We start from the raw sequence: 16,107 nt of genomic DNA on the forward strand, positions 1-16,107 counted from the left end.
CAACAAAGCGTACGTGACACGAGAGCACTTGCTTGAATCTGATTGGATGTTGGAGGCCGACGGCGTGGGAGTGTTCGTGCACGCGAGTGTCAAACATTTCTCTTTGCGTCGTTCAGCTGTGTGAGCCAGCGGACCTACATGATGTGGAAGAACTAATTAGAAGTAAGAGAGAGAGACGGAGAGAAAGAGAGCGACGAGGCAGATACATTAAACCAGTTGCATCACATGCAAGTCTGGATTTCACTTCAGGGCTGATACACCTTCTCCTCACTGATGGATCATTATAAAGCAAGCTGGCTGTTTTCCTGAGCTGAGATTTATTTGACTGGAGACGCTGGAGCAGCAGGTACATATTTATCCGACCCTTCCTCACACACACACACACACACACACACACAGATTTTTGCGTGTAAAATCGCATGCATTCCGTCTGCAAAGCCGGATCCGTGACAGTAACCTACTTTACGAGTGCCGCACCACCCTCTGAGCATCCAAGTTGCATTTTCTCCTCTCACCCTAACTTGACTGTGAGCCGGAGAAATGATTTCAGCGAACGTCACTCATCTGCATAAAAGGGAGTAAAATGCAACCATCCTCCTGCGAGGCTTTCTGCGCCTTAGAAACGCTCTCTCCATCCGCGCCGTGCGATTAAAGGACCTAACTATTTGCTGCGTATCCGAAACTACAAACATGGAAGGTACAGTTTGCATGTAGTGTCGTCTCTGTAATCTGTGTGTGCATACATAGATATAAATATATATATATATATATATGTATGTATGTATTCATAACCTCAGATAGGAGCCACATCTGGGTTGCAAACTGCCCAAGATGGATGCAGCGCCGCTGTGCGCAGGGATGCACGGCGGAGCGGCAGCAAGAGCATCTGTGAAGGCGCACCGTTTTTCGTCCATTCCTGCCAGAATATGAGTCATTTCGTGTGTTTGTTTTCCTCGCCATTGCAGGAGTAGGATGTTACTAGCGTCCGCTGTTGTGGTATGGGAATGGCTGAACGAGCACGGACGCTGGCGGCCCTACAGCCCGGCTGTCTGTCATCACATCGAGGCAGTCATCCGGAGCGACCCGCGGTGTGGTAGTGTTGTCCTCGGTCAGGTGGACTCTCGCCTCTCGCCCTACATCATCGATCTGCATTCCATGCACCAGTTCCGACAAGACACAGGTGAGCAGGAGCAGAGGCTGCATGCGGAGAGCCAGGGCCTGAGCTGGAGGCCTTTCTTATTTTTTTTTATTTATCCATTGGTTTAGTTGAGCGGGCACCGTGCACATGGATAAACAGTTGTGTGAACGTGCCAGAGGCTGCGTTTCACCTGTGGTCGCTGCACAGATGTGAAACCGTAATCAAGAAAGCAGAATGGAATTTACAAGGTGAACATCAGCAAGGTTTACTAGAAACATCATTCAGCTTCACCTTATTGCAATACCAAATACATGCCACATTTATAATTAAGCGCATGCAACTTAGTTAAAAACATTAATTAGAATAATTTAAAAAGATAACAGGAGAAAATGCATGCACACAATGTAAAATACAGCACATGAACAAAGAACAGTGACAACCATGCATGTAGGTAAATGTAATTAGCCTGGTGAATAGCAACAGGTGACAGCAGCACAGACACAACCCTAACCCTAACCCTTAGGGCAGTTCAGTGCAGTTTATGGTGCTTTTCCATTATACAGTTGTAGCACGACTTGACTGTTTTTTTTCCTTCTCCATTAGCAATAGTATCTGGTACCTGGTGCTTTTTTTAGTACCTGTAGGTTCCAAGCAAGCTGAGCAGACAGACTGCTGGCCACTGATTTGGTGGAGTCATGACACCAGAATCATCGGTTCAAAATACTTTAAAATCCTAAAAACATCCATTAATCTCAAAATCTCAATATTTAACAGAAGAGTCTGGTGTATTTAGGGACAGCACAGTCGGCAATTGTGAGCCAAATCATAACCTGTTCCGCCATATTTCAGTTCAGTGGATTGTAAGAAATGTGTTTTGTTGACAGGAGGACATTTTGTCCTCACAACTTCATAGAGCTTTTTTTTAAAAGGGGTTTATTGCAATAGGGTTTGAATTAAGTTAAAGTTTGTCTCAAAATCAACGCAACTTAAAACATTTTTAAGGGTTCAGGAATTGAAGCCGTTTCAAGGTTAGAGGTAGAATGAGGGGACTTGTGAATGCAAGGGTTAGGGTGTCTCTGATGTTCTCATAACTACAAAGACATTCAAGTGTGAGAGACAAGTAGGACTCGTTAGCAGCTCAAGTGTCCAGTTATATACACTGTAAACATTTTACGTCTTCATTTCCATTTCATAAGCCGTCATCAAGTACTGTAGTGTCATGGTAAATGGACATAAGACATGATTGATCACAAGTCAAAGCTTTGTGAAGTGGAAGCAGGCAGGGCAGTAAAGCAGGGAACTACTGTCAGTTGTCTAACTTTGGCAGAGACCCCAACATCGCCATTCTATCTCACTGCAGGCTGACAAAAGCCTTTGTGTAGTTTGTTTTCTAATGTGGGAAATGTGGGAGGTAGACAGGGTGCCCCTGTCTAAATAGGAGACAGAGATGAGGAGGGGGAGGAATTTCACGACTCTGAGATCATTGACAAGTTAGGGTTGATGGGAACAGATTTTGCAAATTAATTTCCCCGTTTGTCTTGTTAAATGTGGCAAACTGTGGCAAGCATCCTGTGTGGATGAAAAGTCGATGACTGTAAAAATTGCACCTTTATGGGCAGTTTTCTGAACCATCCATAGGCTCAGGAATGGGCTTGAGAGGTCAAGTTGGCTGTTAATATTTCTGGGGCTAAAACAACCACAAAGGGGTTAAAAAAAGGACCATTAAAAGATGCCAACGTTTATATTGGGTGGATTGCTGCAGATAAAACATGGGAGGAATCTGAAGTGAAAGTGTTCTGAAAAAAACCCTCTTCTTGTAACATCAAGCTTACCAAAGTTTTTTTTTTTCAACGTGTACTCGTCCTAAAGAAAGAATTCAATATGGGGAGGCTTTAAAGTACGAGGACTCTGTGGAGTTTCTCTGGGCAGCCTGGGAAAGCAAACACAGCCAGCTTTGGGTAGAATCAAGGCTGCCAGCCAATCACAAACCAGAACAGCGTGTGCTGTTACCAGGGGCAACCTGTTTGCCCAAATCCTTAGCAAGCAAACACAGACATGTTGAATTTGTTAAGGTTGTAATCTACTTGTCCACAAAATAATAGTCCAGTCAGTCTTCCTCATCTTCATCTATCTCTCATCATCATGACATCTTATGTTCCAACAAGCAAACACATTCAGTGCCTCCAACTTTGCATTTAGAGCAAGAGTCTTATGTGTAGAAATGTCAGTTGATATACACAACATCACTCTGGCTATTCACACATCATATTAACATCCTCATGACTGATTTGTCACTGTGTGATTTCTTTCTTCGAATGATTAAAATATTATTTCGTGTTGCAGTCGCGCAAGTAGAGCTTTGATTCACTCAAGCTCCTTATTCTCGCTTCATCACAAGGACGTACACACACATTGATGCGCGCTCAGGCACATCTGCTTTGTCACATTTATTCTTGTGTGGATATGAGACACATCCAGGATGAAGTGTAATGCCTGAGGTGAACAGTCCTACTTAGTTGTATCAACTCACTGAAGACATTGGTTAATAATGTGCATTAAAACTTTGCTTATGATGTCACCGTCTGACCCACTGCCTCAGGTACCCTTCGACCGGTACGGCGTAGCTTCTACGACCCCACTTCAGCACCAGGCCAGGGCTGGTTGTGGGAGTGGGAGAACGACGCTGGCAGTTGGACGGCATACGACACGGACGTGGGCATTGCCATCCAGGCAGCACGGGATCGTCAGCAGCCCTGGCTGGACCTGGCGCCGCTGGGTTTCTGCTACCTCATTGACTTCGAAAGCATGACCCAAATCAACGGGCAGACACAACGCTGCCGGCGCATCCAGCGCCGATCTGACCTGGCGTACCCGCTGGTGTCCGGGCCCTTGCCTAAGTCCCACCATGCCTGGGGGCCCGCGTCAGTGCCCAGCAATGCAGGACTGCTTGGTGTGGATGTGTCTGGAGTGGGCATGGGGCTCAGGATGAGCAACAGTGGGACTGGAAATGGAAGTGCATACCCCAGTGGAGCGCTACCTGCTTCAGCCATCACCTCTCTGGGACAGCCATGCGCCTGTCAGCAGTGTATGTTGGTGCTGAGTGTCAAAGCGGGCACCATGTCAACTGCTCACACCCTAGGTCGAAGACCGCCACAGACCAAACCACCAAGTCCCAAAATCAGCAGTCACCCTGCTCCTGGAGGCTCGTATTCACTGACTCTCCCTCGGCCGCCTTCCCTGTCACGATCACTGTCCCCAAACAGGACGTCTATAGTTGGGGCAACAGGTGGCTATAGTGTCAGTGGGATGGGTGGTGCAGGAGGTGTGAGCATCGTTGGTGGCAGTGGCGTTAGCAGTGCCAGCTTTGGCTTTGGTGGCGGCTTCACTCACTCTCTGTCCCTCCTCGGCTCAGCTACTGCAGCCCTCTCCATCTCCTCCACCCGCCCCCCTCCTCCACCTCTCCCCCCACCACCGCCGCCTCCAGCACCGCTCACGTCATCCTCATCGGTCGCCACCTCTCCCCCTCACCCCTCCAACTCCTCATCAGCCCCCCTCTCTGTTTCCTGTTCGGCCTCTGCAGTGTGCCCTCCGGGCCCGCCTCTCATCTCCACAGTGGCCTCCACCTGCACGCCCTCGCCTTCGGCCCGTGTCCTGGGTCCAGTGTCTTCGTCCGGTGCAGCTGCCTGCGCGGCGCCTCTGCCACCTCGGTCCAGCCTGGCTGGGCTGAGTCGGCCTGCACTGCAGCGCATTGCCATGGCTCAGTCACGTGCTCTTATTGCCTCTGGGTGAGTAGATGACCACAGCAGTCACATTTTGTCGTTTTGCTCAAAATATCCTCTCGTGCTCAGTCTCACAATGATGAAACTACAGAGTGTACCTTTTAAATATAAACAAGTGTCTGTTACATTCAAACATTGTCGATTGAGATCATACAGTGAGGATTAAGTGTCACGTGTTTCTCATTATTTGAGTGTCTAGATCTTATGTCGTTCTGTGCTGCAAAGTGATTTGTTTGGCAACAGCAATATTCCACTAGTAATGCGAGACGGCTGAAAACAGGTTGGAATACGACTGTAAACACAAAGAAACACCGATGAAAAGTTTCAGAAGTGATTGGTGTACGGTCCCTCAGTCAGGTCTGATAGTTTTGCTTGACAGAAACTAAAGGGAGGCAGAATAAAAACATCATCAACAACAAAAATCACCAAAGGTTTTGCACTGTACCTTTAAATAGGCAGAATATTGGGAATAATTTGGAAGACCTTATCAGTGAGTATCAAGATCAAATGTAAATAGAAAATAATCTTTTCTGTATCTTGAGTGGACAAAATTATTTTAATTATTGTATTTCAAACTGATTTGAGACCTTAAATAGACAATTGTTAAAATATCCCAAGTGATCTCATCACATATTGGTTTTTACAGTATCTAAAACAAAGTGAGGCCTTCTTAAGGGCGACAGTAAAGGTTCTCATTGGTTTCACGGCCTCATTACACTGTGTTTGACATCAGTGCTCATTAGCATTTTTTAGCTTTGTGACAAATTCTGCCTGGCTTGTCCTTTTCAATGGAAAAACAATGAATAGCATTCACAGAGAATCTGCCAAGTTTTGCACACATTCCGGGCAACTTCACGATGGCTTTAATTTTATTCCACCAAACAACAGGGAACCTGTGGATTCTGGAAATGTCTGGAAAGCACTTCCAACTCAGTGGCATAGAAACCAATGTGGGCCAAAGATTTCAGAAAGCTTCACTGATTTAAAGGGTTCCAGTTTCACCCACCAGATCACGTCTGCACCACATCTGGATTGTGACTTCTGTGACCATAGGTCTAATATTTTCCCTCCGTGCTCGTCTTGGCGTGACAACTCTTGGTCACGACATTTTTTGTACATTGTTCTGATATCAAGGAAGAGGTTTGGAAATTGCTGTCTGGAAATGGGAGTGTGATCTCACGAAGTGTTGGCCCGAGTGTGTTTGTGATGAAAACAACACATAAGAGTGAGACGGATGCAAAAATAGGTTTTCATATTGTATTGATTACAGAGTTTTTCTTCAGCACTAGTCCTCCATAGATATTAGCATATGTCATTAAAACTTCACAAACCTAAACCGTTTTTAACAAAATAGGAAAAGTCTTTTATCCAGTCTTTTATTGAATGTAAAGAGAAAAACTAGATGTTCTTATTCTGTTTTCTTTATATGGCAGATATCCAGTGCATATAGCATGTGATCATGTAGATAACAAGTTAACCACAGTTAACAACAGCTTTCCTACACATATTTTATTCTCCGTTGTTCAGCATCTCAGCATTCAGGTGACTTTTTTTTTTTTTCAGTGCATGTTAGTAAGTAAAGGAAGTCACAGTCAGCAGGTGCCATCACCAGAGGGTGCTGTTTGCAGTTCAGTGAACAGGGACGCAGCTGTTGTTTCATCATTGTATCATAACTCTCCGTCTTTCAGCCGGCGGCGTCCTTTAGTGAGCACGTTACAAACGTTAGCCTCTAGATTTCATCATATTCCAATTTTAGCTCCTCATTTTATAGCAACTATTTTCCCCCATCATGATTCAAAAGTCTTTCTTAGGCCGGACACAAATGTCGAAGCACTTAATGACAGCAATGTATCATGCGTTGATGAAAATAGAGATCCTGCTTTTAATGAATGTGGCTGCCTGTACTGTCATCAAACACTTGAGCTGAGTCACTTCCATGTGAACATATCAACTTTCCTAATCCCTACATTAGTAAAAGAAGAAAAAAAAGAAAAGAAAGAGGCCTGCACCAGCAGCTAATCCTCACATTAATACCAAACAGCACATGCTTAGTAATCCTGCTGCAGTAATCTGAGCTGTGTGACTGACCTGGTCTTTGAACATATCAGGTGAGAGTGCTCGTTCATCCAGCAGATGGTCACACCTGCTGCTGCACCAACACCTACAACGTCTCAGTTCTCTCTGATCCGGTTAGCACAGGGTTCTCCGCTCACCTTTCTGCCCCTCGTCCTTCCTCTCCCCCTCATCCTGTTCTTAGTGCAAGCTCCACTTAGTTCCCCTGCTGTCATCACCTCACTGCCTTATCCCCAATTTCAATCATGGCACCACATGGATAGTGACGCAACCAAGTGCTAGTTTTATCACACACAGTAAAGACTTCTTTGGGAAATGCTGATTCAGATAATCACAAGGTCTCATTCACAAGAGAGACCTGTTTTGGAAAGACATACAATACAGCAATTAGTGACAGAAGGACCCAATACTAAAAACAGGGACAAGTTTCTGAAGATACTTTTTTTAAATTCCCAGGTGGGATCATAGCTGCTACACAACATAGTCGTATTTTACTCTAAATGGGAAACCTAATTTACAAAACTGAGACCATGAACTCCTCCTTCCATTCAAAATAAAGTATTTTTGCAACCAGCACAAGCGCCCCCTGCTGGCCGAAAGAGTCAGACTGATACACAAATAGGTTTTCATATGGTTTTGATGTCACAGTGTTTTCTTCAGCACTAGTCGCCCACGTTGAAGAAGCTGGCCTGCAGTGAGACGGAGCAGATGGTTTCAAAGTGAAGAGTTCAACTCTGAAGGTTCTCCAACGTCACGGATTATCACAGTGACGAGAGAGTCATCTTTGGTCTCACACCTGTTGTTGTTCTCCCTCCTCTTCTCGCTGAAGTGGGTTTCCTGTCTACATGTCCCATGTTCTAATCGGGTTCATCTCTTTCTCTCATACGACTTGATTTCGTTTGTATCTGCGAAGTGTGTGAACGAGGCCATATGTTGCACCTTGTGTGTCTCCACCACCATCATCATCATCATCATCATCATCCAGTGCTGCAGATGGAGGCTGCTCTAATGCCACCAGATTAGCCGGGATCAAAGAAACGTGACTGACCGACACTCCTCTTGACTCCCAGCCTTTCTCTCTTTTTCCCCCTGCCTTCCTTTAACCTCTATACTACAATGCTCATGTTTACGTGGTCGTCACACAGATATCAATCGGCTTATTCAGGTTTGGCCTAGTCAGCTTTGCATTTAGTGACTGGAATACGGTGGACTTAATCCCACAGTTTGTTCCATTAATGTTGGTAAACAAACGAGTATCATAAAATGAAGTGAAGTATAATTAGACTGAGTAAAGGATCAGTACAGCACACTAATAATCGTTCTTTGGGTCACTGTTGCATCGTTTATTCTGTGAGAGATAAACAATACTGGTCATTCATGTCCTTTAGCTTCCACTAAACTGAAGCCATTTAAATGTCTACATGTTTATCTTATTATTTGGAGAAATTACAATCCAAAAGTAAAAAAAAAAAAACAATTCAAGAAATGAAATGTATGTATGTAGGTTGTCTTGTGTTGATGATTATCCATGTTGTTCATACATCAGAATAAAGACAAAAAACAAATGCTGCACACTCTTTAAAGAGCAAACAAAAACAATAAAAGTGAAACAAACTATTCCAAAAAATATTTATAATTAGTTATGTACCCAAAACTGGAGAAACTCTTGTGTGACTGCAGCACTTTTCAGGAAAACTGAACAAACATTAAAACATAACAGAGGAACATTCAAAGTAGGTAAATATAATAAGATAAGAACCATAAACCACAGCTATACAATAATACAGCAATTAAAGAATCAAATATACAGAGAATATGGAATACTAACATAATGATAGAAAAAGAGCGTTTCTCTGGCCATAGACAAAACTCAAAATGTCCTTTTTTAAATGTTTTGTTCTGAGATCTGCAGATAAAACAAGTTTTTTCAGCCTTGTGGCAGCCCGGCTCTGTGACGTAGCAACTGGCGGGTAATCCCTGCCGTGATGAATCTGTGGCCTACAATCAGAGTTTAGTCAACAGATGGAAACAGGTAGATTAGCCCTATAAAAGAGGAGGGAGACCTGACACCAGCACAGAAGCAGAGGACGAGAGCGGGAGACGAGGAGACGGAGACACATATACGACTGAAGCATCGATTAGAGAAACGAATGCAAACAGACAAGTAGTCTGACAAATTCATATTGTTGCTGGAATATTTGAACTCTTGGGTTTTTTTCAAGAAGGAAAGATGACTATTATTCAAGTTGGCAGACCGTAAGTACACACCTGTGACCGGACACTTGCATTGGCACTGTGATGTGTTTCATGTATGTTGGTGGCTGGAGACATTTATGCCAAATAAGAATATCCATTCACCTTTTTTGTCATGTCTAGAAGTTCATCAGATTCTTTTGACACATTTAAGCCTTTCCTTTTTATTTCTATTTTCAATTACACAAAAAATGGACATTATGGCCGTGTTTCTAATCAAAGCTGTTTTAATTGGACATGACATTTTGAGTTGAAAATACTGTAATTGGTCTTGTCTTAAGGTAGCAGACCTTAGAATGTACAGCAAAATACCTAATTTGTCATGTGCTGTAATCCTAAAATCAAGCCCTTTATAGCAGAAAGCCCATCTGATAAGGTCAGTATGTCAGGTAATGACGAGCCACATCTGTTTCTTTACATGACTCGGCAAAAGCTCCTTAATCCGCTGACAATGGGTGAACTAGACACTAGCATACAGAGGACATCTAATAAAGAGTCAGGAGTGGTCTGCTGCTGCTGTAGCTCATCTACTTTAAGGTTTGACATGTTGAGTGATCATAGATGGAGTTACTTGTGCCTTTTTTTTAATCATCTTGAGCCAGTCTGGTCATTTGCCTCTGACCTCTGGCATCAAAAAGGCATTTGGTGCCTAGAAAACTGCTGCTTACTGCATATTTTCTCTTTTTTGGCCCGTTCTCTGTAAACCCCAGAGAGGGTTGTGTGTAAAAATCCCTATAGAGCTGCAGTTTCTGCCTGTGTGGCACCAACCACCTTACCGTGTTCACTAAAATCATCATCGTCATTTTTTTTATCATCCCTCTATGCCTCAACATTTGCCCTTACATGCCACAGAACAGGTGCACTTGGTGATTGTATGCTCTGGCCATATGTGTCTCTTTGCAGGTGACTCATTAAATACTCACACCTTCAGTTTAGGCTGTGTCTGTGTTCTTTTAGCAAGTCATCAAGTTGTAAATAAATGTGTTTTTGTGTGTGTGTGTTTTTCAGTGTGCCAACAGTTCCAGTGAAGAACCTGAATGGATCCAGCCCTGTGCATCCTGCACTGGCAGGTAAATAAAACAAAACATTTTATTATAACAAATGGTCAATAAATACACAGACATGTCCTTGATAGATCACTTATCATTCAATGAGTAAACCACCACACAGCATGTCTCACATCCACCCTCTTCTGGTTGTATACAGGTATTACAGGCATCCTGATGAGCGCAGCAGGACTCCCTGTGTGCCTGACCCGTCCGCCCAAGCTGGTGCTTCACCCGCCACCGGTCAGTAAGAGCGACATCAAGCCCGTGCCCGGTCTGGGCCACTGCTGCCGTAAGACAACCAAGAAACAGGCCAGAAAAGGTGGGTCCAGTAAGAATGAAGTGGGAGAAGTTTGCTTTTGGCTGAATGTGCGTTTTGTTCAGAATAATTGAAATCATTTGTGTTTCTTCATCTCTTAGGCAAGACCCCAGAGGAAGTGGTGAAGCGTTACCTGCAGAAAGTCCGTAATCCCCCAGAAGAGGTCAGTTCTTCTTTGTGATGGGGTCTAAACACTAATACAGAGCTGTAGCCCTGCATTATATTCCCACACTTTATTTTATGTCAACATTGCGGTGGTAAAGACAGCTGCAAGCAGGTTGTAGAATGGCTAGATAAACACCGCTTGTCCCCGTCCGCCCCTGCACCTCCTCTGTATACACACAAACGCTTCCTCAGCTGTTACATCGTCTCTGTTCACAAAGACCAAACCGAGGAAAATGAATCACATCATTCAATCACTGTTTTGTCTGCACAGGCCACTTGAACAAGCAGCTTTATCTCAAACAAGATGCTTAATTTTCTTATAAAACAAGGATTTCGGGGAAAACCAAACATCAGAAAAAGAAAAACTAAAGACCAAAAGGGTTTTCAAAATCACATGAGACATAAATCAGACTTGAAATGATCTACCCTCTGCAGGACTGCACCATCTGTATGGAGGCCCTGGCAGGACCGTCGGGCTACAAGGGTCCAGGCGTGGGCGGCATCTCCCGTGCTGAGTCGGTGGGCCGCCTGGCACAGTGTGGCCACCAGTACCACCTCCAGTGCCTCGTTGCCATGTACAACAACGGCAACAAGGACGGCAGCCTTCAGTGTCCCACCTGCAAGACCATTTATGGAGTCAAGACCGGCAACCAGCCCCCAGGCAAGATGGAGTATCATGTCATCCCGCACTCGCTGCCCGGCCACCCTGACTGCAAAACCATCCGCATCATTTACAACATCCCTCCTGGCATCCAGGTAAACTGAAGCCAATCATCTCTGTGGCTGTCAGTGTTGGGCAAGTTACTCAGGAAGTGTAATACGTTTCTTATTACATATTACGCTATACTATTTCTTTACTTATTACTTGGTGTCAAAAGTAGTTCTAAGATATATTACTCATTTAAATACAATCAAACAACCTTCTTTTGGAACTGAATTCACTTTATTGAAGCAGCAATTAAACTCAACAGCTTCTGTTCATTCCTTCGAACACAAACAGCAAGGACTATGAATGATTATACAAAATATAAGAGATTATTACATTAAAAAAACATGTTTGCAACAGAAAGTCACCAAAAACCTGCAGCTAGAAAGATCTCTCTCTCTCACACACACATACACACACTTGTCTGTCACTGTCAGTATAAGTCCAGTTGAGTGTCAAAGCATCCAGAAAGTTTTGAATAACTCCATCCTTCAGCTGTCAGTCTTTATTCGTCAGTGCGTCATCACTGGCGTGAGGTGCAGGACTTTGTGCCGATCAATAAGCCACTGGTGGTGACGTCACCCACGAGAGTCGGAGCTTCCATTGTGAAGCCTCGAGTTTCCTTTCAAAGTGAGTTCTCTTTGGAAACAGGGGCACTCACCCCCTAGTGGCTATACCATTTTTGTTTACTTCCTGGTCAAGTGCATCTGGCAAACTGGAAGACTTCATCCAGTTTTTACGTTTAGTCTATGGTGCTGATGTACATGAAATAATAATAATAATTAAAACAATAAAGTATTGTTGTCACAGGGTAATGCAATGTTACTTTCCTTTTTCTATAGCCCTTTGCAACAACCCACAGGTGACTTTACAGAAGTGCTTTACAAAATAAAAGCATTACAGACACACACAGCATAAAAACAAATTCATGAAACATAAACCAAAGCATGAAAATACCTTAGAAAAGTGAAAGGGATAAAAATAAAAAAAGTGTCACCACACTACTGGTTATTATAAGCCATTCTGAATAAATGAGTTTTAAGTTGCTGTTATTGCTGTTTTGTAAATTGCAGTTCCTTACACTACTTATTACTAGGTAAAAATAATCACATGAGGTGTATATATGTATTATGCACACAATATATCACTGAGTAACCTGTTACTGCCCAACACTTGCTGCAAAAATGTCACAATATTTTGGTTTTTAGTCTTTTGCTTTGGATGATTAACTCTGTTCTGATCTCTTTAGGGGCCAGAGCACCCAAATCCAGGCAAACCCTTCACCGCCCGTGGTTTCCCCAGACACTGCTACCTCCCTGATAGCGAAAAGGGACGCAAGGTAAATGAGCAAACGTCTCCCCTTTTCTGGTTTGAAGCTCTAGTGTGTCATTTCTGTTGCCAAAACACTGATTGCATTGAATGCACTAAAGGGCCTTTTCCATTATACAGTTCTAGCGCGACAGACGGACTCAACTCAGCTCTGATGAAACTGAACAATGCCAAATTGTAGATCAGTTTAAAAGACTTAAAAGTCCATTTCAGCGAGGTCATTTCTAAATTCTCAATATTTAACAGAGGAGTCTGGTAAATTTAGCGACAGCGCTGCCGAAAGCTGGCAATCGTGACCCGAATCACAACCCGTTCAGCTGTATTTCAGTTCAGTGACATGCAGGAAGTACTGAACTACTCTTTTGAATTAACTGATTCAAAGGATTCTAAAAAAAAAACGGACGTCACGGCAGTTTCGTGCAGCCATGCGATGACGACCCCACCCGCGTTGAGGAGGTACTATAGTAATGGAATATGACGTGCCAGAACTTTATAATGGAAGCGCGCCATTATGCCGACAATGGTTTGAATGAAACAGACATGTTTGTATTAGGTTACCCACTACACCTTTAAAGCATAAAGACTAAATGACACGCTTATGTGATGACATTTTCTTTCCTAATGTCTTCATCCAGGTTCTGAGGCTGCTTCTGGTAGCGTGGGACCGCCGGCTCATTTTCTCTGTAGGCACGTCCAGCACCACCGGCGAGTCCGACACAGTCATCTGGAACGAGGTGCACCACAAGACAGAGTTTGGCTCAAACCTGACTGGCCATGGGTATCCTGACCCTGGACACTTGGACAATGTCCTGGAGGAGCTCAAGGCTCAGGGCATCACAGAGGAGGAGTGTCTACCCAGAGACTGAACCCAATTCAAGACACTTAGGACATGAGAAACCACACTGGAGTCTGTAAACACACAATGCTGGAAAGAAACCTGGAGGTGGGAAAGGCCATTATTTTCAAGATCTGACTTAACAGACAGAGAGAAACTTTTACCACCAGAGAAGGAAAAATGGCTGAAGAAAAACAAAACTCTTCATGGCACCTTTACAGAAATAGTATCAACAGGATCCTGTGACTGCATGAGTCAGTTTTCAAAACAGGGGGAATCTTTTTTTTTTTTCCTTTTCACAGTAACGGTGTCAAGATCACAGATGTTCTTCTGTGAGACTTTTGAGGCCACTGTGCACGTTTGAGTCAACGTTAGATGAATAAACAACTGTCATTTCTACTGTGAGGCTTCATATCAAGAATGTAACTAAGTCAGTTTTGCTGAACTGGAGTGTTTATCGCTGCTGCTGCTGCTGCTGCTGCTGCGTGGAGTTGAAATGAGGTTATTATGAAGTAAAAATGTGGGTTCTGTGTTTTTTTTTAAGTGTTAGTGCACAATCAGAAACAAGTTCTCACAGCAGATACATATTTAAAGTGTATAACTGGATATCTGAGCATGGACATTTGCTGACCTCTAGTGGTACTTTTACAGAACTACATTCCTTTTTATGTTTGCTTTGTAACTTCGATTATTGTATATTATGAATACTTGATATATTACATCATATCAATTCCATTCTAACATGTTTTTATATTTTAATTTTATATGGTGTGCTGGTGTAACTGAGATTGCCCGACACTTTATTTGCCCTTCACCAGCCCCTTTCTTTAAAAAAACAAACAAAAAAAACACACAAAAAACCCCCAATAATAATAATTTTCAGTATTTTGTATTTAATTGTCTCACAAACTGACATTCCTTAACTGTTCTGCCATCAGAGCACTGGCACAATGAATAGCTTTCAGTTTTGTATCTGCATTGATGTTTGGACTGATAGTAAATCCCCCCCCCCTCAAAAAAGCTTAGACTGACCCTCCAGCCCCAGCGTAGATTTGCACAGAGAGGAAACAAACAACTCATATCTGCTGTATTATTTTTGTGTTAGATACACACACACACACACACACACCGGCCTCAAATGTTCCAATCACGGTACAAAATGCGACCATTAGTTATTTTTGTCATATTCAGTGTTTTTCCATCAGCAGGTGCAAAAGACTATCTCTTGTCATGGACGCAGCTTTGGCCAAAGTGGCCGGTTCCGTTTGCATTGGGTCAGTTTGCATTGGGGTCTGCTGCAGGCCGGTTTATAAGATGAGATGTACAACAGTATGTGTTGACATACTAATGTAGGCCAACATTAAAAGCATTTATACTTTATGTATATGCACTGTACTGTATGTTTGTGTTTTATGTGCACAAATTTGCATTAAACATTTTTCTAAGGTTCAAACCAACTGGAACTTTTCTTTTTTTGTTGTCCTGATTTACTCTTTATTTTAGGTTAACTTGAATGACGTGCCATTTAAGCAGCCGCTGTGTCCCAAAAAAAAAAATAATGCTAATCACTCAGACAGTGTTAATAGCAGACATTAGCAGACTGAATGAAGCAGAAATATGCATGTATTATGTCACTTTTTAAGGTGCATGTACTATTTTCTGAATATTGCACTCATGTAATATCTGCAATGACTCATAGCTACTGTACATTCACTTTGGCACATACATGCACTAACCTACACAGGAATTGAAAACTGGTGTCAATTATATTTCACAATTCACTTTTCAAATTGGATTTTTCTTGTCTGTGCTTGTGTATTGTGTCATCATCAGATAAATAAGAATATCAACCTAGTAATAGCAATATGCCTCCTTGAGACGTGTTGCAGAGATTTTATTTATATTTTCACATTTGTTTTACTGAGACTGTAATGAAGTGATTTAGTTTACGCTGCAAATGCTTAGCTAGAATAATTAAGTTAAGATAATAGTACACCTTGATTCAAAAGATTCCTGTTAAGGTTTGTCATATAGTTATTTTAGATTTATTCACTGACTTAACACTACTGACTTCTACATGTGCACATAAGAGCAGCATGACCACTTTATCTGTAGATTAGTCTGGCTCCTGGATTAGCAGTGTGGATTACCTTTACTTTAATGAATGAAAACCTTTACAAAGATAAATAGAATTAGATGTACCCAGTAAGAAGATCTGGTATTGAAAATACTGAGTAAAATAAGATTGTTATTTGTCTATATTTAAGCATTTAAGACTTATTATAATAATAGGTGTATTTATGTGAAAAATGGCCATTTACGCAGTTTAAAACCGTGTATCAAAAACAAGCAACCATAAAAACAATAGGATGAATGTGAGCTCATACTCATTATCACATTATCACATTTCTTCAGTGTTGGAGGCAAAGGCTGTTAAACTGGCAGCTGAAGGCAAAAAAAAAAA

General features: G+C 42.6%; 1 protein-coding gene across 2 annotated transcripts; it reads left to right on the forward strand.

Annotated features, from left to right (window-relative positions):
- Positions 1 to 101: 101 nt before the first annotated feature.
- On the forward strand, positions 102 to 14,042 carry dtx4a (deltex 4, E3 ubiquitin ligase a). Of its 2 annotated transcripts, none has more exons than XM_044021922.1 (9): positions 102 to 346; positions 966 to 1,180; positions 3,738 to 4,923; positions 10,252 to 10,313; positions 10,450 to 10,611; positions 10,710 to 10,771; positions 11,209 to 11,529; positions 12,729 to 12,818; positions 13,444 to 14,042. In XM_044021922.1, the coding sequence occupies exons 2-9, from the start codon at positions 973 to 975 to the stop codon at positions 13,672 to 13,674; spliced, it is 2,322 nt and encodes a 773-aa protein (XP_043877857.1). In that variant the 5' UTR covers positions 102 to 346; positions 966 to 972; the 3' UTR covers positions 13,675 to 14,042. The 2 variants fall into 2 exon arrangements, with proteins under 2 accessions (XP_043877857.1, XP_043877856.1); XM_044021921.1 differs by lacking the exon at positions 102 to 346 and adding an exon at positions 544 to 697.
- The last annotated feature ends 2,065 nt before the right edge of the window (positions 14,043 to 16,107 follow it).

The sequence above is a fragment of the Solea senegalensis genome, linkage group LG3 (assembly GCF_019176455.1).
Source record: "Solea senegalensis isolate Sse05_10M linkage group LG3, IFAPA_SoseM_1, whole genome shotgun sequence".
NCBI lineage: Eukaryota > Metazoa > Chordata > Actinopteri > Pleuronectiformes > Soleidae > Solea > Solea senegalensis.